Genomic DNA, 23325 nt, shown 5'->3' with positions numbered 1-23325 from the left:
AAGTATTAAAAAGCTGGAGTCACTGTCATTAATTATATTGCTGTTTTTATGAACTTTGTTCTTTTTTTTAATGTTTATTTTTTTTGAGATAGGGAGAGAGTGTGTGTGTGTGTGTGTGTGTGTGCGCGCGTGTGCACACGCATGAATTGGGGAGGGGCAGAGAGAGGGAGACATAGAATCTGAAGCAGTCTCCAGGCTCCTAGCTATTAGCACAGATCCTGATGCAGGGCTATAACTCATGAACAGGGAGATCATGACCTGAGCCGAAGTCAGATGCCTCACCAACTCAGCCACCCAGGCGCCCCTGAACTTATTTCTTTAGACAGTTTCAATTGACTTCCTTTTTTTTTTTTTTTTAAAGATTTTATTTTTAAGTAATCTCTGTACCCAACGTAGGGCTTGAACTCACAATCCTGAGACCAGGATTTGTATGTTCTACCAACTGAGCCAGCCAGGCACCACAGTGACTTCCTTTTTTGGAAAGATTAACACTTTTGAAACTTCTTCTCCATTTCCTCTTACCACCTCCTGAATATTGTTAAATGTTTCATTATTTTTTCATTATTCAGGTTATGTGTCCCCTTTTGCTTTGTAGATATATTTTGAGAGTTGTTTAGTGGTTGCTCTATGCTTAAATGAATCGAATGCATACAGCTCTGGGTGTGATATCTTTGTGCTTTATTTTCGGTTATTTTGATAAATAGTAACCCACCAACTTAACACAATCATTCATAATCTCTGATATTTAGGGTCTAAAACTGTGTAAACCACTATCATTCATCATGAAAAAATTGTTGAGTGCCTGTTTGGTGCCAAACATTGCTGAGGTCTAAACTCTCAATGTTAAATAACATATAATCTCTGCCCTTAAGAAGCAAGAGCAACCGGGGCTCCTGGGTGGCTCAGTCGGTTAAGTGTCCTACTTGGGCTCAGGTCATGATCTCATGGCCCATGAGGTCAAGCCCCGCGTCGGGCTCTGTGCTGACAGCTCAGGGCCTGGAGCCTGTTTCAGATTCTATGTCTCCCTCTCTCTTTGATCCTCCCCCACTTATGCTCTGTCTCTCTCTGTCTCAAAAATAAACGTTTAAAAAAAATTTTTTAAAGAAGCAAGAGCAACCAAAATATATTAAATTCCTAGTGTGTTAGCTCCATGAGAACTGCTTAATTATTTCTTTATCTGCTGTGTCCATTATAAGGCCTGGTATTGCATAGGCTCTCAATTAATACTTGTTTAATTAAGTGGGACTTTATGTGCTGCAAACTGGGGTAAGCGCATTGAAAGCTATACCTGGGGTGCCTGGGTGGTTCAGTTGGTTGAGCATCTGACCTCGGCTCAGGTCATGATCTCACAGTTTGTGGGACAGAGCCCCACATCTGGCTCTGTGCTGACAGCTCTGAGCCTGGAGCCTGCTTCAGATTCTGTGTCTGCCTCTCTCTCTGCCCCTCCCCTGCTTGCTCTCTCTCAAAAATAAATAAACATTAAAAAAATTAAAAAAAAATTTTTTTAAAGCTATATCTAATTTTATCTTAACAACAAACCTATTAGGTAGGCATTGATTGTCTCTTTTTATAGATGAGGAAACCAAGTCTCAGTAAATAATATCCCAAAGTTATATGATAGGATTTGACCGTAAAGTTCATTCTTTTTTCATGACACCTGGCCTGCATCATTTATGCTGGAAATAATGTAGGAAAGAGGCACGTGAACTACTGTTTATAATACATGGGTAAGAAGTACAATAGTATATGTACCGTCTAGAGGCTAAAGGGCTGTTTGGTGTGGAATCTCCACTCTATCATTTTTTCACTATCTGACGTTGATCAAGCTACTTCTCTGAGCCTCAGCTTCCTATCAGTAAAATGGGATTAACAGAGGGAGGAGTGAATGAAGTAACTCAGGTAAAATGTGTAATGCCTGCCACCAGTGCTCAAGAAAGAGTAGCCGTTACCCCTATTTTTACAAAGTTCTCTGGATGCTCGAAGGAAGGGATAGTTTTTCCCCCGGATTTTCAGGGGAGGAGACATTTGTGCTTGGGCTCTGCTAGAAGCATAGGAATTTATCAGGTCAGAAATAGACAGCATCATGGCAGAAAGAGAAACATGGATCATAGGACTGGAGACCTTGCCGAGATGCACCGTATTTGCATTACCCTAATTAACTCCCGAACCTTCCTTCCTTGGCTTGCACATCTCGGGAGTGTCCAAACAGGAGTATCTGTGTTTAGAAAGGCCGACTTGCAAATAGACTATCGTATCTTACTGGACCATCTTCCCACTGAGAAGGTGAATTCATCAGTGTCTGTACAGCTCCGAGGAAACGTAAGGTGACGGGACTTTAGGACTCCTGGTCCAGGAGGCCAGGGGCCATCCCAGGCCAGCTTCAGAGCCCTTGTTGGTTCTGAGAAGGAGCCTGCAGTCTGTCTGATATTCTAGAACAGTGTTTCTCAATCTTTTTTTTGTTGCCCCTCTCTTTAGACTTTTCCCTAATTGCCTCCCCGTCATGAAATGTTAGTACCATAGATAAATTGCCTATGTGTTATGTACTCTATGTTTATCCCTACTTCATACACTCAAAGAGTGAGATTTTTAACCCTCTCCCAAGAACCACTATGAATGAAGCAGGCTTCAGAGGGATTTCTCAGGTGGGCTGCTGTTCTGGAACTGACCCGAAACTTGAAGGCTCTAACCGTTGTACCACAAACAGCCACTTGCACGATGATTCCTTCCAGGAAAATAATCTGGGCTACTGCACCAGCTTCCCATCTGGATCCGTTCTCTCCCTTTCACAGTCTATTTTCCGTATAGCAGCCTGAGTGACCTTTGAAAAATGTAATCAGATCATGTCTCTCCCCAACTTAAAACCTTCAAGTAGCTTCCCTTGGACTTAGAAAAAAGTGTGGATTCTATTTCATGGCCCCGAAGCCTAGCTGATATGGCTCCCATCCACCGCTCCTGTCTCTTCTGGTGCCAGCCTATGTATAGGGGAGGGTCTCCCATGGACAAAGGCCATCGGACAGAAAGTCACACATGTTTTCAGCGAGCAGCTCTCGGGGTGTGCAGATCTCTGCTGAGAGGACAAGGGTGGGCCCTGGCAGCAGTGGCCATGACACTGGAAGGGCTCAGAAGAGGGGGGTCTGGAAAGACTCCTCTGAAGCACGTGAAGTGAGGTGAGGGTCACCTCTGTGCAGAGGAGACAGCATGTGTGGAGCCTCTATCGTGGGAGGGAGTGGCCTACATGTGAGCCACTGACAGGTAACTGGCTAGGGCTTGCTTGAGATGAAGCTGGAAGATGTGGAGGTCCAATCCAATAGGGCCTTTGAGGCCAGGTTAAGGGCCAAAATCTGTTTTAAGAGAGAGAGAGAGAGAGAGCCATTGAAGGGTTTTGACTAGGTGATTAGCTACAGAGGTGGTAAGGTCAGATTTTTGTTTTGAAAAGATTGCTTTGGTTTCAGTGTGAACAGCAGGCGAATGAACACAGACCAGTTTGGAGGCATTAACGTGGTAGGGTGGCTAACCAGTACTGGTTTTAGCTCACACTGAGAGGCCCACATCCTGGAAACGCCTCAGTCATGAGCAAGCTAGCACAACTGGTCATCCTGCACGGTGCAGTCATTCAGATGAGAGGTTCTAGTTGTCTTATGAAAAATGCAGGATCTTCTCTTCCCTCAACTCATTTCAGAAGTAAGAGGATCAGCATCATGATTCCCTTTTTTGGAAAGCCCCTTAGAATTGGCTTCCCCAAATATACAGACAACACAGCAATACACACACACGCACACACGCATGTGCAACTGCTTCAGGTAAGCGTGGATTGTTTTCTCTACAACAGGCCTGGTGGCATCATGTTTTTGACATCTCGAAGCCTGGAGCCTGCCCAAGTGAAGGTTGATCTAGGTAAGAAGGTGGACAAAATCATTGGCGTGCCTTGTACTTCTGCTCACTATCAAGCTGCACCTTGGGCCTGGGCTCCTATGCAGTCTCTTCATCCCCACTATCCTGGTCACAGCTTTGCTTTCCTTCCCTAGTCCCAGGAACGCTTGTTTTTTGACCATGCTGTACTACAGAGCACTTTAGTATCTGTCAGCTGCCCCACAATAAAATAAATATCGTCACTCTTAGATCTCAGAACTGTCTCTGCACCCCCTTATCTAACTGTTCCCACTGTTTTCTAGTTCACTAGGTAGAAGACTTTTGTTACTAAACCATCAGAAAGAATCGAGGGAGGAATACTGCTCCTTCTTCTGTAAATAGCTAACGGGGCCCACTCTGTGTCAGACACCACTTTAAACACTGGACATGTACATTTACTAGTATTTGTATTAATAAATGGATGACACATTGGGCAGACTTTTATTAAGCACCCATGATTTTCTAATTAATCTCTCAAGCCCAGGACATAGGCCACAACCTGAAACAAAGCTCTTCCTTTCGTGGTGGTTATGTTCTACAGTGTGGAGGGGAGAGACCAAGAAACCAGTGTGTGTGTGTGTGTGTGTGTGTGTGTGTGTGTGTGTGTGTGTATAATGTGGCAGGTGACAAGTCCCTTAGACATATCAGGGTAAGGGCTGGAGAGTGACATGGCCTTGGTGATTCATATCGAGTCACCAAGGAAGACTTTTTATGAGGCATCATTTGAGTGGACACCTGAAGGTGGCTAGAGATTAAATCATCAAGATTTTGAGGCAGTTCAGGCAAAGGGAACAATTTAAAATTGTTATTTTAAATATTAAATATTTTAATATTTTATTTTATTAAAATTGTTATTTTAAATATTAAAATAATATTTTATATATGCATATATATACATACACACACACATATATATATTTGGCTTATGGTTGAATCTTGGAATCTAGTCTTTCATTTTTTTTTAGGCATTGTTCAAAGTGTCATAAATCCATTTACCCCCCTTGCTCAGTATCTTCAAACTTTTAAAAACCTCTCTTTTCTTCACTTTCCATATTCCCTACTGTCACTTTCAATGACCTGTCATAGAAATTTTGGTACTCATCAAGCCATTTACTCCCTGTTTTTTGTATTTTTTGTATTTTTCTCTGATTGATACATGTTTTAGTGACAGAAAGCCAGTTTTGTTCCTGATCATGACTTTTTGTCTACCTAAATTGTTGTGTTTGCTAGAAAGTAAACTCAGGCTGTCATTAAACATTAATGCTGGCTACAAATAATAATGTGCTTGAATTTTCGGGCAGAGACAGGTCAGATTTATATCTTCAGATAATGGTACTTCAGTGCACTGTTTCCTGAATATCTTCTATCTTTATTACATGTACTGTAGGGAATACAAAGATGATGGTGATGATGATAGTACCTCTCCCTAGGGAGCTTTTAATCAAGCAGGAAAAATACATCACAAAGGCTAATTGATGGTAGGAGACGGGGTGTATCAGGATTCTACTCCTGGATAGTATAGATCTGAAACACAAAATGATAAAAATAGTTACTGATATAGCCCCTATGTGTATGTGTACTAGGTATAGGTTTAGCAGGTATCACTACCGACTGTATCTGAGGCATGAGAAATTGAGGCACATAGAGTAACCTCATAGCCATCTGAGGTTACCATGCTAAGTGGCGGAGCTGGGATTTGAACCAAGGCAGTATAGGTCTTAAAGTTGTGCTAAGGGTTAGGAAGGAGGGACCCTCTGGGCCTCAAGACTGTGAAGCATGGAGCCCAAGAACATCTGAAATCTGAGGTCATGGGCACAGTTAGGATGGAGTCAAATATTCTGACAGACAAGACTAAATAGATTTTGAGAGCCAGAGCAGGATGTGGAGACATTATAGGCTGCTTTAGGCTGGTGAGAGCATAAGAAGGGCCGGGAGTTGAAGATTTTTGCCTTTGAGGTTGGGCCAGGGAGGAGTGATTAAAGTACCTTTTCAGATGCTACATGTTAGGTTCCAAATAAGGCATTTGGATCAAAGGGAGAAAAGGCTTTAGAAATGCCAGGGTTGAGAGATCACTTGTCCTGGGTCTCACTTAAGCTAGCAGTGAATTTTCTTTTACAATAGAGGTGGAAGTAATAAGCCCTGATGAATGCATTTCTTTTCACCCATGCTAATTTTACATTCAGTGTTACTTGTTTTCAACACTTCACTTGTTTTCCTTACGCTCCTTGTATTACTGATTAAAGTTTGGTTTTGTCTCCCTACTTGTGAGTTTCTTATGCCATTTTCTTTGCCTGCTTTGACCCCTTTCCATACCGTGGTATCTTTTGGCTTCAGAAGTCTGGGTTCTGATCCCACGTGTGCCCTGAATTCACTGTCTAGCTAGAAAAAGAATTTGGAGAGCGGGCTCCATTTCTCTGCAGGAGGGATTGTGGAATTGCACTCTAAATAGGGAGAACCAAAAACTGTCTTAAGGATGAGAACACTGAGGTACAGAGGGGTTGAGTGGCTTGTGAAGAAAGATCGCTATTAGTGATTGCCAGAGCTGGACTCGGTCCAAGCCTTCTCACTCTGAATTCATTGTGTTTTCCCCGGTCTGCGCTGCCTGGGGGGGAAACCGTCTCACATGAAGACTGATCAGACCCGGACCGGTTGCACCAGGGGGTGAGTGCTCCATATTCTTTGACTTAAAGGAGAGGAATTAGTGAATAGCCTGGGTTGGGCTCTGTGCTGACAGCTGGGAGCCTGGAGACTGCTTCAGATTCTGTGTCTCCCTTTCTCTCTGCCCCTCTCTGCTTGCACTCTGTCTCTCTCTCTCTTTCTCTCTCTCAAAAATAAACACTAAAAAAAGAAAGATTCTTTTCCTTTCCAAGAAGAATATATACCATGAGATTGACAAAAAATAACACCACCTCAGGATGGAAGTGGTTCTCAAGGCCAGTTCATTCAAACACCTAGCCATTCATGGGAAGGTTAAGTCAAGGGGACCTGGTAATGGATTGGAATCTGAGAGTGGGAAGATTTTAAGGAGGACCAGTAGGTCTGTGGAACTGGATGGTTAATCATTTGATTTCCTCAGAATCTATCGACATTCATCAATATGCGCTTGAAAATGTCCAACTCTAGCAAGCCTTCTAAAAAATCCATTCTATTTGGAGGACTTTGATTTTACCTTCTTTGGGATGAGATATGTATTTATCACTGAGTTTCTTTTCTTTTTTTTCCTTTTCTGTGTTATTTGCTTCTTCTTTACTCTTTGTAAACTTAATAACCCAGCAATCACTTGTTTGTGAGTTGTAGTGAGGCCCCATTAATAATAATACCTTACTGTGGCGAATCTTGAATTTCTACCTCTTCACATAGAACTTATTCTACCTCTGAACCCCTCCCTCCAACCCCCCAGTAATTTCCTGGAGCCTAACATCTGCTCAGCAGTCTGGCTAGTCATACCATCCTCCAGTGTCATCCTCACTGCACCTTGTCTTGGCCTCTGCTGCTGTCGCCCTCCATCAAAATGACACTGTGCTGAGCACAGCAGCCTTGTCTAATGGCCTATTTGAGTTCTTAGGGCACTGAAGAAGATGGTGCTTGGGGAAGAACAGCCTCTTTTCCAATCCCAGGGCCCAGGGCCCTGAAGCAGGAGTTGCTTGGTTTCATACACTTACAAAGTCTTTTATGAACACAAAGAAATTTCCTACCTTCTTTCTTCTGTCCGGGTCAGATATTGTCCCTTTTGCTCCATTGTCCCCATCTCTCTTAGTCCCCTACCCGCAATTTCTCCTCTCTCTCTAGATTTTCATAACTAAATATGTCCCCTTCTTTCTTACTGTCTTTCTAATCCCCAAAACTACTCCCTGCGTGTCTACTCATATAATAAGCTCCTTGTCCGTCAGTTTCACAAAGAGGTGGACTAGATATTCCAGGCTGGGATCAGGTGGGTCAGCCGCGACACAATAGCTTTAGATTGATGTGCTTCAGCTGCTCCATCATTTTTCTGTGGGTTATATGATGTTGTTCTTTTATCAGAAAACCACTGGGAAGCTCATCCTCATACTTACTGAATTATTTCAGTGATGAGACTCCCCGCCTCCACTCTCTTCTCTTCCTCCTCAAAGTCACAGTCTTTAATTCTCCATCCTTTATATTTTCTCCAGCCTTATTGAAATTATTTGTTCTCTTTCTTCTGTCTCTCCATTTTTAAAATCCTCTCTTGTGAGCTTGAGTATGGATAGAGTGTCTTCCAGGCCATCCTACCTGAATGTGATGTACTGAAAGGACATTGACTTTGGGGTTAGACTGACCTTGTGTTGAAGCCCAACTCCACCACTTCCTTCTCATGAACTTCATTCGTGACAATATATAAAATGAACATAACAACTCTATGAGACAAAAGATAACTGCTTCAGTTAAATGAGTTATCAATTGAGGAATTTCTAACTAGGGTCAAACCACATAAGCAGTGTTGGTCTGCTCTCCTTCTTCCCTTTTTTTTTTTTTTTTTTTTCTCTCTCATCTCTTGGTGACAAGTTGCACTTAGCTGTGCATCTGGCTGTGGTTCATCACTGCATGTAGATCCACATAACACTCCTGCAGCACATGTTGTGCCTTTCCTTATCTGGCTGTCCTTCTTCCAGGTGAGTCAGTACACCAGTGGCCTTTGCATCAGGTTCATCATGGAACCTTGAGAGGTAGTATGTGGGTTGACATTTAGTCATAAAACCACATGTTCCACCTCTTTGTACCTCTTTGTAATGGTGTCATACTTCACTAATACTGTAAAGTCTCTGAGTACCTTAAATGTATAACACAGGTCTCCCATCTGAATCATTATTTTTTACGTGTAGTACATCATGGTGGCAGCTAATGATATTAATGCACAGTTGTATAAACAGCCTCGTGTCTAAATCTGTTTGTGAATGTGTTCATTGTGTTCATTTTACTGAAACATTTTAGGATTGAAGACTAACTAACTATCATTATGGCTATATTAGTAGCATTTGGGGTCTGACAAGCAATTGAGACAGAAGAGAAGGAATGGGGAAATGTATTCTTTAAAAAAATTTTTTTTAATGTTTATTTATTTTTGAGAGAGAGACAGAGCACAAGCAGGGGAGAGGCAGAGAGAGAGGAAATATGGAGTCCAAAGCAGACTCCAGGCTCTGAGCTGTTAGCACAAAGCCTGACATGGGGCTCAAACTCATGAGCCGTGAGACCATGACCTGAGCCAAAGTCATATGCTCAACCAACTGAGCCACCTTGGTGCCCCACATGTATTCTTTTTTTTAAGTTTATTTATTTATTATTAAAGAGAGAGAGAGAGAGAGAGAGAAAATGAATGACTGGGGAGAGGGGCAGAGAGAGAGGAAGAGAATCCCAGGCAAGCTCCATGCTATCAGCATGGAACCTGATGTGGGGCTCGGTCTCACAAACTGCAAGATCATGACCTGAGCTGAAACCAAGAGTCGAGTGCTTAACCAACTAATTCCCTGAAATTATTTATGTTATACAATGTTGGTATTTACTGAAATATTTAATATTTCAAAGCATGCTTTTTGGAAGAATAAGTGGAATACTGTAGTGTTGTTTTGTTTTGTTTTGTGGCTCAAATAGACCCCCCCTAACACAACCAAATGGATGTTTCTCCTGATGATGTCAGTCCCTTTGAGAAAGATTTTCTTGGTAGATCCTGATCTCTTAATCACACAGATTCCTCTCAACTAGAAAGTCAAAATATCCTGCAAGTAAAGTTCACTTTAGGGACCATTGTTACTTAATCCAAAGACAGGTGTATTTGATAGTGTGCTCCCTAGTGGCCTCATCTGATTCAGATTTACTTTGCATTTGTGAGACAGAAATTTGTGCCAGTTGCAACTTTTTATAAAAGGCTATAAAAAGTGATAGAACCCCAGACCTTAGTTTCCTTATCATTCTGTATTCTAACTATCATCACAGATCTGTTTGCTGTACCCAGTATTTATTTGCTTTTATTTCAAACTATCTTTGAAACTGGCTACAGGCAATGTAAAATTTTCCTGATTTCAGAACCACGTTCAGAGTCCTTTAGTCCCAAGAGGTTCCCTTGTGTGCTTTTAAGGGGGAGAGACTGAGAGACTTACCACTCTTTATTTTGGGAATCAGAACAACAGCCATTTGTCTCAAAATGCATTTTCATTTTTTTATTGTGCATATTTTTTCCTCTGTCCTCCTAAGCAGTTTTAGCAACCTCAAATTCAAATATGTGTTTATTAAGTTGTTTTATGTTTTTCAAAGGATTTTTTTAATATGTTTTGAATCCTAGGAATATAAGAGAGTTCTAGAAGCAACATGAGGCTGCTATTACAAGTTATCCAAGGCAACCATCCATATCTCAAAGCTTTGAGCTTTCCATCGGTTTCATAAATGCATATAATGACCTTCACCTTTATTCTTTCCAAGCCTACCATAGGGATAGCTGTGATTTTTAATTTCTGATATAATAATAGCCTTTTTATGTTTTTGCCTTTCAATTGAAATCAATTAATATATTGTTGAGAATGAACTTGTGGAATGATCTGGAAATGCTTTTTTTATAAGTTTATTTATTTATTTTGAGAGAGAGAGAGAAAGAGAGAGAGTACGTGTCTGAGTGCACATATGTGCAAGTGGGGGAGAGACAAAAAGAGAGGGAGAGAGAGAATCCCAAGCGGGCTTTGCACTGTCAGCACAGAGCCCAACATGGGGCTCAGTCTCACGGTTCATGAAATCAGGATGTGAGCTGAAGCCAAGAGTCAGATGCTTAACTGACTGAGCCACCCAGGTGCCCCTGGAAATGCTTTTAAAATTGCATGTACATGGTATGAAAGAACTATTAAACATCTGTGTGATATATTAACCTGCAGGAATTGTGCCCATGATATTGTTGCACAGAGTAGTAAAAGTGTAAGTGTCAATCATATGGGGAATTCTTGGAGCAGCCTGGTTTTTTAAAGGAAGATGTGAATTGAGCCCAAGATTATATTCTGTCCTTTGCTTTGGGTCTGACTGCAGCTACTTTGATATAAAGGGTCTGTGTCTTTAAACCTGTTGAAGTTAGGGATAAGATAATTACCCTCTGTGGCTGAGACTTTCTTTTAAATTCAGATGGCAAACAGATTAGTTAGATGTTGAGATAATTCTCTGGAAAGCTTCAGCCTCCTGCCAAAGGTAGAATTTGGTTTAAATGATTGAGCAAACGTAGTTCCAAGGGTCCATACCCACAGCCAGGCCCCTGATCACAAGGGGAACTGCTTCCAAGGAGTGAGGCTGGGGGGAGTTCTCTGATACTTTTTATTACATTTCCTGAGGTAGAAACTTACTGACATTCGGTCATAATTCTCTTACTTGAGGCAAATTTAATGCTGATATTCAATTTTAACCTTTCTTATCTCCTCTGGGGCATTTGTGGGTAAGTCTTTCTTTAGGTCCTAGTGGAAATATTAAGCCGTGAGTACTGGTGTTCTCTCAGGACAAAGTGGAATTCCTAGCAAGAATTTTGCAAGTATTACATTTTCTTTTTCTTTGCTGCCAAGTGGAGAATTGATATTCTGGCTAAGGGGTAACATGATGTTTTAACTTGCTTAATAGCCATAATCTGTTAACCATCATTTTCTGAAGAGGTGATAAATAATCCTTACGTAGAAGTGTTAGAGGTCTCTTGAGGGTCTCCCATAATGAATTCATGATCTCTTCCTAAAGGTTTAGGAAATGCAGTGCTTTGTAACTTCTACATGCAGACTTTTAAGACAGACAGACTTGGATTCAAATTTCAATTCTGTGACTCAATAACTTTGTGACTTTGGGCAGGTTGCTTAACCTCTCTAAGCTTATATTGCTCTCGTGGTTAAAATGGGAGAATTACTAATAGCCATCTAGTAGGACTATGGGAATCAATGATGGAGGCATAGGAGACACTAAGCCTAGTGCCTAGTAATAATTCTATTGACCAAACTTTGGCCTCTATTTTATTTTTGTAAAGCTTTGCCAATATGTTATAATAATGCCTAGCTTGGAGTATTCGTAGTTTCTTAGTCAAATCAGGGTTTTGAAAGGTACAAATTTTGCCTTTGAAGTATAGACTGATTTAGTTCTTTCTTTCTTGTGACAGTGTAAGAATACAAAGAAAGTCATAAAATTATAGAATTTTTATGAAGAAACCAAAAATCATTGAGATAATATGTAAACTCTTTCAATTTTACCGCTCTCACATAATTATCTTCTTCCCTTTACTTATCCCTAGTCTTTGAGCATGAAGCAACCTCCTTCTTATCAAGACTTACCCTCCCTGTGTGTCCTCTGGCTCATGTCCTTTCCTTCCTCTGGTGCCTTCTTTCATCTGTTGTCCTGTATTTTATTCCATATTTTGCTTGTATCATCAATATCTCCCTCTTCACTACCTCCTTCTTCTCAACCTAAAACCATGCTTAGATTTCCTTTCTTAAAACAAAACAAAACAAAACAAAATAAAAGTAACGACAAGGACAATACCTTGATACTTGTTCAGGCTACTCTTATTTTTTTCTCTTAACTACCAGCCTCTCTCTTGCTCTTTGCAATATACTTTGGTGTCCTCTTACTCTACTAAAATCACTGTCTAAAACTCTGCCTGTAATTTCACCTTCTAATTTATTTCTTTTTTAATCTCTTTACAGAATTTTATGTTTTCCAGAGCACCTCATTCTTGACTCTCTGATCTCTTTCTACCCCATTCTATTCTGACGTTACTCCTAGGTTCATCTTCTTAAGTTTGTACACAACAAACTACTTCTTTGATCAAAACCCATCCTTGTCTTCCCATTTGTGTAGGAAGTTAGCATTAATTTCCCACCAACCTGGATTCAAATCTTTTGACAGTTTTTTGTCACTCTTTCTTGACTTATCTCTCCTGACATATGTCTTAAAAGCAGGCAAAGAGAGTACTTCTTCCCTTTGTACATGTTAGCAGATTTCTCAGTCTTGTATAATGCCTCTCCTGGAATTCCCTCTTTTAAAATCACACCTGTCAAAACCTTATCCTTTAGTGTGGAGCTATTTCAAATGCTTTCTTCTTTTTGAAGGATTTTCTGATCCCACAAACATGATGTGTCTCTCCTTTCTTTAACCTTCTCTGATCTATTCTTTGATGTCTTATAGAATCTCTTTCTGCTTTGTATTGCAATAATTTAGCTAGTGGTTTCTATTCTTCTATTCTTACAGTGTGGTAGAGATTTTTTGAGAAAAAATACCTCTGGGGGAAAAGAGCTAGAAGGTTATTGCAGACCTACCTTTATTTTCATATCTTCTATGTAAAGAATAGTACTATTGCATTCCATGGGTGTGGGTTGGAAGGAGATAGACAGGCACTAACTTTTCCAAAATCACACACAAGAGGCAGAATTCAAATTACCCAGGCCTGGATGAGCAATGGGAGAGAGTTGTAATTCATACCCAGAGACACTAGCTGTACATGGAGGAAGGCTACCCAAGAGGAACTGGGGTCTTCAGTAGAGGCTGTACTAGGAGGGAGGGAGCCAGGGAATAAATACGAAATTTCTTCCATTTTGCATTTCCATCTGCTGCTGGTATTTCCTGACGTCTAAACCCAGTAGAAGCCAGAGTGCCAGGGAGCTTGTTGAGTCAGTCTCTTGGAGTTTAGAGTGGTGTGTAGAAGGGTATAGCCTGAATCTGAATGGACAGATGGATAATTTCCAGTTTAATAATGGAACTTACAGATAATCTATCTTATCAGTATTGGGCTCAGATGGAATCATAGGGCATTACTTTGCCAATGGCTAAGCAAATAAAACTTTGCATTGACCTTCTAGGGCCAGAATCAATTATGAAGCTGACAGTAAGCAGACAGGATGGCTGCAGCTAATTCTTGGATCTTATTTTAGGCATTGGTGAAATATGTTATGAGCGGTGAATAGCATCTACTAAAAAGACAATAATTTCCCATTATGATGGGGTGCGACAGATATTTCCATTTGGGGTAGAGTGAAATCATGTACTTGCTTATTGGAAAAAGACTTAGGGAAGAAATCACCACAGCGGTGTTGTCTTGGAGAGACTGTCAGTCTGGAGTTTGCCAGAGGAAATGGAAAGCATGAAGGGTCCCCAGGAAACAAAGTGCTTTTACACTGAGCATAACCAGAGAAGGTTACTTTGTAGGCCAAATTAAGATGTATAATTTAGTGTGTGGAGCCTGCAGAGCTGCTGTATTTTAGTCAAAGCAGAGCGAGCCAATGCTGCTTGAAATAGTCCTGTGAACTCAGCATGGAATTATAGTGCTGGTGTATCTAACCACACTCCACATTGCTTTCCTTGTTATTTTGCTTTTTTTTTTCTCCCAAGACATATAGTTGGGTTTTTTTCCCCCTGGTTTCTCAGATGGAAAATATGCGTGATGATTCAGCACGGTCCTCTGATTTGCTAATGGGTTATTGCACAGAAGTGTTTGCCCTGCTCTGAAGCCTGCCTTTGCCATGGTGCCTGGGGGATTGCTGAGGTTGAAGCTCCTTTACTCAGGGTATACTTTCTTTTTCTTCAAAGAGGAGTTTTGTGGTTTCTCGGCTAGCTAGTAGGTGTCACCAGATAATATTTTGAGTTAGTGAATCGTAAACTTAGAGACTAAATGTCTCATTTCACAAAGGAAAGAAGAAGATACTTGAGGGGTATTTATCCACATACAGCACTGTCAGGGATGCTAAGCTGATGGCTGAATCCTGACAGTCTTTTCTTTGGTTGAGAGATCCTGGGGAAAAGTGTGGATAGTTATTCTGTGCTCCAGAGACAGCCCTGTAAATGTTCATTAACAATAGTGGAGGATGTGCATAACAATTTTGATAAAAGTAATTTCAGGGGCACCTGGGTGGCTCAGTCGGTTAAGCGTCCGACTTGGGCTCAGGTCATGATCTCGTGGTCCGTGAGTTCAAGCCCCGCGTCAGGCTCTGTGCTGACAGCTCGGAGCCTGGAGCCTGTTTTGGATTCTGTGTCTCCCTCTCTCTCTCTGACCCTCCCCCGTTCATGCTCTGTCTCTCTCTGTATCAAAAATAAATAAAACATTAAAAAAAATTAAAAAAAAATAATTTCAAACTGCAGAAGAGAATGGGGAAATAAGAGTGTCTGAAAATGTGTGTATTCTTTGCAATAATCTATCTTAAATTATTTGGATTTTGGATATCCAAAATTGTAGCAAAGCTAATTCTGAAACTCACTTTCTAATATGAAATAATCTTTTTTTTTCTTCCATAAATTTCCTCTAAGATGCCCTGTGGATGCTAAATTCAGGCAAGTTAGATTGTCTTTGTGCCACTGATGTATCAATACCTGTGCTCTTGTGCATTCACAGGAGAACCTTGTCCTTTTCAAGCAACTCCACGTTATAATTAAAACAATTCACTTCTCAATCCCTACCTTTCATTGCAGAAATGTCTTTTGTTTCATTTTTTTTTGTTAAATGGTAAGGCCTAGAGAGAGAGGTACTACGAGTACCACCCCTATTTGCTTACATGATCATTGGAAACTCAGAAATTATGAACCGATAACATGAAGAAGCCCCCTTGCACCTGGATTTGGACCCACAGAACCTGGTAGAAGAGTATTTTATCTTGGAAACAAGGTACAACTTTACAACATTGTTTTAAAGTTTAGAATTCCAAGAATGGGATGCTTTTCTTTTATAGTTGGTAGGGACTTACTTTGCTATGTATCCTGCCACAAGCCACATGACCAATGTTGCAGATCTACAACCCCAAAGTCACCCCTTTTATCTTCTACACTGTATCACCTGATCTTTAGTTGAAAGGTTCATCATAGTACAACACCATGGCTATGACTTTCACTGTTTTTGCCCTTTCCTCCGCAAAAGAAAATGTAGCAATAGAGGGAAAATGCAACAGGTCTTTAAGAAGAGATGATACGTGAGAATGAAGCGAAGAATTTAAAGATGTAACTGGGTATGTGACTCCTGTTATTGTCAGGGAAAGGAGGAAGAAAGGCTTGCTTATATTATGGAAGCTGTCTGGTGTAATCTAACACTAGTGTCTGAGACATGGGTTCTGGTCTCAGTTTGGCAACACTGATTGAAAGATGTTAGAGCTAGGGTTTACAGACCTATAATAAAAGCATAGTAAGAAGTTAAATCACTGAATCTTAATTTCTGTAGCTACAAAATATGGAGAATTATCTTACCACCCAATCTTTTTCAGCTTTGCGTAGTCTTGTTTCCCTCCATTTAGCCCTTAAATAGCTGTGTTTCCAGTACTCTGTTCTACAACCTTTGTTTTTGTTTTGTTTGTTTTTGTTTTTGTTTTGGTCTGTCTAAAACTGTGTAGTTTTCTTGAGTAAATTTCATCCAAGCCAGTGACCTTAAGTGCATACCATACAGGTTATGACAATCTTTGTCTTTTAATTTATTTTTTATTAAGTTCTTTAAAGTTTATTTATTTTGAGACAGAGACAGCATAGTGGGGGAAGGGCAGAGATAGAGGGGGAGAGAGAGAGAATCCCAAGCAGGCTCCGCACTGTCAGCACAGAGCCTGATGCGGGGCTTGAACTCATGAAACCATGAGATCATGACCTGAGCCGAAACTGAGAGTCAGACACTCAACTGACTGAGCCACCCAGGCACCCTGGCAATCTTTTGTTTTTTAGTGGTGTGTGTAGACCATTTACATTTAATGTTAATTGTTGATATGTTTAGATTTAGGTTTACCCAGGCACCCTGACAATCTTTTTTTTTTAATGGTGTGTGTAGACCATTGACATTTAATGTTAATTGTTGATATGTTTAAATTTAGGTTTACCGTTTTATTATTTACTTATGTTTGTTGCCTCTTTTTTGGTTCCTGTCTTTTGTTTCCCCTTTCTTGTTTTCTTTTGAGTTATTTGAATGTTTTTTTGTTATTCCATTTTAATATATCAATTGTATTTTTCATTATATCTCTTTTAGTGGTTGCTCTAGGGACTAAATATGCATGCCTAACTCTTCACAGTGTAGTCAGAATTAAATTACCATTATACTTTACCGCATCTCCTTAATGTTGTAGCTGTCTCGTGTATTATATGTACATATATTGCAACCCCACTGAAAATGTAATATTTTTTGTTTTCAACTGTTAAACATTGTTTAAAGAACTCAAGAGAGGAATAATACTATATTTACACAGATATTACTATTTCTGTTGCCTTTTCTTCTTTCTTGATGTTACAAGTTTCTTACTTTTTTCATTCTCTCTGAAAAGCTTCCTTTAGCAATTCTTTTAGAGCAGGTCTGCTGGCAACTAACTCTATCTTCGTCTGAGAATGTCTTTATTTCACTATCATTTTTGAGGACTATTTTAGCTGTATATAAAATTCTGGCTTAACACATCTTTTTTTTTAGCACTTTGAAATGGTGTTCCACTTTCCCTTTCTCTGAGTACTCTCAGTCCTCCTGGCACTTGTGGGTTGACCAGATGTGTGCATTTTTTTTAACCTTCATTTTTATCACTCTTTATCTGTCTTCCTCAAGGAGGTTCTGTTACAAAACTCTTTTCTCCTTTCTCTCTTCTGCCACTCAAAATGTACTTTTCTGTAGGTTTTTCTTATTTAGAACTAGTTATAAAGTATCTGAGGAAAATAATTCCCAAAGGATATCAATGATGAATAAGTGGTTACTGTGTTACCCTTTCCCAGGGGGAATGTCGTTTAGCCACGGAAGTCTTGAAGACTAGGAAATGCTTGTTTTGTTGTATTACAATGTGAAGTGTTGTAATACAGAATTCTAAGCTCCATATTTCTTGGTCTGGGGGAGAGGAGGACGTTAGCCACAAAGACATTCCTGGTATTCCTCAGATCTCAGGAGAGAACAGCCACCTTCACTGCTCATGTGACTTTTCAGCTCCTTTTTTTGGTAAAGACATGGAAAGTCCATACAAGGCCAGCAGTAGCATATAGATATTTGCTTTTTGTCTGTCCTTCCATTTGGCCTTAAATGGGCAAGAAGTTGGGAAAATTACAAACAGTCTTGATTAAGACCCCTGAATTAATTAAATTTCAAACTTAAAAATTTTCACTTTTAACTGTTTTGGCAAAGATATGTGAGTTGTATTCAGGAAAGACTCCAAATTTGTGGCCTAATACCTTTCCCTTATACTGGTTTAAGTGAAATAGATAATTAATCTCAAATGTTAACAAGTACTTTTTGGAGATAAAAAGCGTTGACTCATTTTTGCAAATATTGCAAACACAAGTTCTTAAAATGTCTATGTTTTCTAAGGATCTCAAAGTCCCTTTTCTGTGGGATTTCTGGGAGGTCAATTAGCTGTGTTTAATAGAAAAACACAAACTGAAGCCTAGAGAAGTTGACAGATCTGCTCTAGGGTATATTGTGATTTCCCTTGTGGGGAAAAGGAACTTTTGTCTTAGGGCTGAAATTAGAGCGCTCTCCCAACCCTCGGCTGTAGAAAAACTCTGGTCCAGGGTGGGATGGGAGTGGGGAAGAGGTTGCAGTCAGCTTTCTGGCTGGTGTGAGTTGAGTTGGTTGAGGCCAGCCAGAGAGGAAGGGTAGGTCATGACTATGCTTTGACTGATGTTGGCTTGTGATTTATGCAGTCTGTTACACAAGCTGCTTTCTTCCCCTGTTCTTCTACCAGGCAGTCTTGTTGCTGGAGATGATTGTCAGCTGCTTTCCCTGCCTAGCCACCATCACATGCCCTACCACCGGAGCCTGGGAAGCCTGACCACAGACCAGCATCTCCAAGGCATGAATAATTAGGTAGGCATAATGGAAGGCACTCACTGCACCCTCCAATTGCGTAAGCCCATTACTGAAGTCTGCTACATCAGCTTCTATCTTCCAAGGGGGGAAGTCAGAGGATTTTCATACAAGGGCACTGTAACTCTAGACAGATCCAATAAAGGGTTTCATAACTGCTACCAAGTCAGGGAGGGGTCAGACGTCATCAGCCTCAGCCTGCAGCCGAATGAACATCCAGGCGACATATTTTTCAAGCAAACTCCCACAAAAGACATTTTAACTGAGCTGTACAAACTCACAGCAGAGAGGGAGAGACTTCTGGCCAATCTGCTGAGCTCAGACCACATCCTGGGGATTACGATGGGGAGCCAGGAGGGGAAACTACCGGAGCTGTCCGTGAGCCTGGCCCCTGAGGACGACTGTTTCCAGAGTGCTGGTGACTGGCTGGGTGAGCCCCCCGTGGGCTGTCTCAATAAGAGGAGCGCCCATGGGAACAAAAAGCCCCGGAGGTTTGGTGGAAGGAGAGGAAGCTTTCAGGTGCTTCCACAGAAGAGGACCAGAAGAAAAGGGCGTGGGGGCCAGGAATCGGCTCCTCAGATGGGGAGGGACCAAATCTGTTCCAGTAACTCCCTTCCTATTTCTCGAACAAGGCGTAATCTTTGGCTTCTAGAGGAGAAAGGCAACTTGCTCCCAAGTGGGGCGTTCACGTCTACCGTACAGTGGAGAGGGAGCTGTCCCCCAGAGATCCCCAGTGTACTGGATGCCAGTGGGAGCTTCAGGAAGACTTCTGAGGGCACTGGGTTTGGAAGAGGAGGGCTGCCCCCTGACTGCAGCTCCACAGAGCCAGGAGATGATAGTGGTGCTAGAGTGCCAAAGAGGGGCCCACGCAGGCTGGCGCACCAGCAAACAGATTTGTCTGAACGTCGTGAGGACCCTGAGCAACATCCAGAGGCAGAAAAGGGCCGGAGGGAGAAGTCTGGTGAGCGTACATGTGGGAAGAAGCCTATTTCCAAAGTGGTGGCCAAAGTCCAGGACCTGTCCACTCAGGTGCAAAGAGTAGTTAAAACACATCTTGAGAGTGAGGAAAGCGTTGCCATTTGCCCAGCAGCCCAAGCTGAGTTTATACCCAGAGCGGACTTGTTCACCCTCCCTGGAGCCGAGGCCGGGCCTCAGGGTTGCAGGTGGCCGGGCACGGAGCAGCACGGAGACAGGTCATTGCAGGCATCGGACAGGGAACGTATCCCAGCCAGCGCCGAGGGGGCTGTGAACAAGGTCCTGCTGAAGGTGATAGAGAGTGAAAAGGTAGATGAAGCCACCGAGGGGAAAAGGCTGGGCTTCCCCCTGAGCATGCCAGCCACCCACACCCTCCCAGAAACCAGAAGCAAGAGGAAAGCTAGGATGCCTCTGAAGGGTCACAAAACCTTGTTTCTGGATCTGCCCCCCAGTGTAGGCCCTGACTGGTCACAACCCGGAGGCGATGAGAAGAGACCGTCCCCCCCAGCCTTGGCAGCCCTCAGCATGCCGCTGAATAATTCATCCTCTCAGTCCTGTGCATACACACGGATGTCACCTGTTCCCTCGCCTCCTTCTCCAAGGCTTCCCAGCCCTCGGCAGCATCACAGGGTCCTCCAGCTCCCTCCGCTGCCTGGTGAGAGGGAAGCGGCTCCCGATGACTCTCCTGGCAGAAAGAGCAGTACTTTCTCTGGGTCCTCCTCTGCTGACACCTTGGAGCCACCAACCTCTGCAAAGGTCACGGAGACCAAAGGAGCCGGCTCGACCTCCCTTGGAGCAGGCCAACCTCGCTTGGCATCTGGGGAACTTTTGGAAAAGAGCTTGGGGCCCAGAAAGACCACAGCTCGGCCCCAGTACCAGTCACCTCCAGGTAAGTCCCCGTGTGAGATACTTTGCATCTGTTCTTGGGTGGCTCACAAACTGTAATCTGCTCATGCTCTTTAGAGCCTGGCTACTTAACCAGGTCTGTGAGTTCACGTTGAGGCAAGAGAAGCGGGAGTGACCTAGGAGAGTGTGGAGACGGTGTAGATGGTGCTGACTTACAAGGTCAGGGGTCTAAGTGGCTCCCAGGAGCAATACTTTGTAAACATTTTTGAAAAATACTTTATTTTGGCATATTCTAAAGCTGCCTCCATGGTTGCTTACCTCAGGACTCTCAAAGGAAACAGGGACTAGCAGAAAGAAGTAGCGACTTGTCTCTGCCTTTGATGCCTCCGCTGGGTAATTGGCCCCTTGACCTAAATTCTGCTGTTCATGCTGCTGGAGTAGCTCGGGTTTGTTGGGATTCCCTAAGCAGAAGGGGGAAAGCGCGACATGTCTGTTGTTACAGGTTTTTCGTTTTTGTTTTTTAATAATCAGTTTTATAAGCATCATTACTTTATGACAAAGACTTTCTTTTTGGGCTAGAAGAGGGATGAATTCAGTCTCTCCTGTTGAAGAAACTTGGTTCTGATTTTCTTTCTTTGTTTCCTTTAACTTTTCATTTCCCAAATGGGTATGAAGTAATGTGTATTCTATTTTACTTATGGCCTATTTTACTGTTATGTTTTACTTGTGGGTCCTAAAGAGCTAATCTGGCTTATGTGTTTAATGTGATTTAAAATTTTACATGAAAATAATTTTAAGGGTTCTATAAAGCAGATTCAATAAGACCGAAAAAGACAGTGTATAAAAAGCGCCTCTCCAGTATTCCTTACATTTATTTGTCCAGGCCAACGTGGCCAGGGGCTCAGGGTTTCATATGCCGCTGTGCAGGTGACGGAGTCTTTTCGAGGGGGGGTCCTCCCACAGCATGTGGTCATTGCTTTGTCCGGGGAATGGGTCGTAATACGATATACGGTCTCTTCGAGGTTAGAGAAAACCTCATGCATAATTTTTTGAGATAAAAATGTCCATCTAGGAAAGAGGAATTTCAACAGCTTTCTGTTTGTCTGACTCTTGACATTTTAAAAATTTCTCTAAGTCATTGATCCAGGCGTGGTTCTTTATGAACATGGGGTAAATGCGTTTGATCTTGTGTCTGTGATATATTGATCTTATTTTGAGAAGACTCATTGCTTTCGTGACATAACTAATATGCTTCACTAGGAAAGCCATATAGAATTACAGATTTTATATCATGTATCATAGAACCCTAATGATGAGAATTCTCTCTCTGTATGGATGCTGGAGCCTTTGAAATTCTTGGAAAGGGAAGTCTGTGCAGTTATTAGATGAGTGACTTCTGGAGGCTTGGGTGTGAAATAGCTGCTTCGACTCTAAAGGTTCTTTTCAAGAAATCACACCAAATTCTAGGATTGTGTGCGTCCCTCATCCAGAAACTGGGCATATTTAACGTTGAGCTTCAGTAAATCTTTTTTTCCTGATTAAGAATTACCCTTTTATTTTGTTGCCGACTTTCTGTATGAAAAATATTATAACAGCTCTGTTGTATCTGTGTCAAGGCAGGCACACGGTTTCTATGGTGACTGACCATAAACCCACTGAGGGGTAAGTTCAGTGCGTGGTCACACTTTCCCTTGGCCTCTCTATACAATTGCTCAGAACCATATCCTTTACTTTGGCCCCAGCCTTCCATAGCACTTTAAGAGCCAGTCCTTAGAATCATTACAATGTTCTTTTAACCTTATAAAAGAAGGAATTGGAAAGAAGGAGGATAGGAGTGGGAGAGACTTCCCATACAGGGAAGTCACCGGTATGGGTGACTTCCCTTCTGCTGGGACCTTCCTCTGAGGCCTCCAAATATTGTCTCTTGCTGTCATCCCTGGGAGGGAGTTCTTCAGATAGTGGGTCTTTGATTTATATCCTATGGTCCTGTGACCTTCTCCCTCGAATTCCCCTTTTATGTGGTCATGAGTTCTCTTTATATTCTGGGTCCTTCAGTGACTTTCGGCTGCCCATGGGTCCATATATGGGAGAATTTTCCTGCTTCCAGCTGCCTTTCACTTTATTTCCCCTGTCACTCTTTCCCAGCAGAGGCCTCAGACAGTCCCCAGCAGCCCTGATGGTGGGTGGAGGGGGCAAGGGGGCGTAATTCATTTACTATCACTGCACCGTGGCCCTTTATCTGAGTCGAACTCCCACCTGTCTCCCATGTTAGCTATTAACCAGGTTGAGTTTATGGTCTGTGGACATTTATTTCCTGTGGAAATCACATCTAGGTATTTTATTGAAGTGATGTGATTAAGATTATTGAAAGCTCTCATTAACTGCTCAAGTAAGAGATTAAGTCTGGCAAAAGTAATCAGATCTGTTTCCAGTTGGAGGACTCTTTAGTGTTATGGGCATGTAGTAATTCTCAGAAAAGAGTGAAATCTGCTTCTCCTTCTCACAGGACTAAGAGTTAAAGCCAGTATTACCATCCACAGAGGAAATAGCATGAAGGCGTCACAAAGGCTATTGGTCCACCTCCTATTTGCTTTGCAGTTTTCTTAATTCTTCATTCCAAGGGCTATACACAGGGATTTCTTGTCTGGTGGTGATATGATCAAATAGAGAATATACTAACAATGAACGGTGGCCAGATTTGTCTTCTTATGCCCTCCCCTCAACAGACACATTGCCTTCTCCCCACTCTCCCTTTGGGATTGGTTTTATAGTATTTTATTTTGGGATGGAAACTGCTGCCGAGTGTTCCCAAGCCTTTGTGGAATGGGGTATTTTCTCAAACCTAG

The 23325-nt window shown here is 41.9% G+C and overlaps 1 protein-coding gene across 8 annotated transcripts in view; it reads left to right on the top strand.

The window, feature by feature from the left end:
- Positions 1-23325, top strand: part of FMN1 (formin 1) — a 425066-nt gene that overhangs the window by 12542 nt on the left and 389199 nt on the right. For 7 of the 8 annotated variants that reach the window (XM_078448453.2, XM_078448448.2, XM_078448450.2 and 4 more), the window contains one exon: positions 18537-20522. In XM_078448453.2, the coding sequence (XP_078304579.2) occupies positions 18668-20522 (1855 nt within the window). In that variant the 5' untranslated portion in view covers positions 18537-18667. Of the gene's footprint in view, positions 1-3829; positions 3895-18536; positions 20523-23325 lie in introns of all 8 variants that reach the window. The other variant, XM_078448449.2, reaches the window with a different exon arrangement.

Source organism: Panthera onca, chromosome B3, assembly GCF_046562875.1.
Source record: "Panthera onca isolate mPanOnc1 chromosome B3, mPanOnc1 haplotype 2, whole genome shotgun sequence".
Lineage (NCBI taxonomy): Eukaryota > Metazoa > Chordata > Mammalia > Carnivora > Felidae > Panthera > Panthera onca.
The sequence above is the reverse complement of the archived record's forward strand: the minus strand, read 5'-3'. Positions and strand labels throughout refer to the sequence as shown.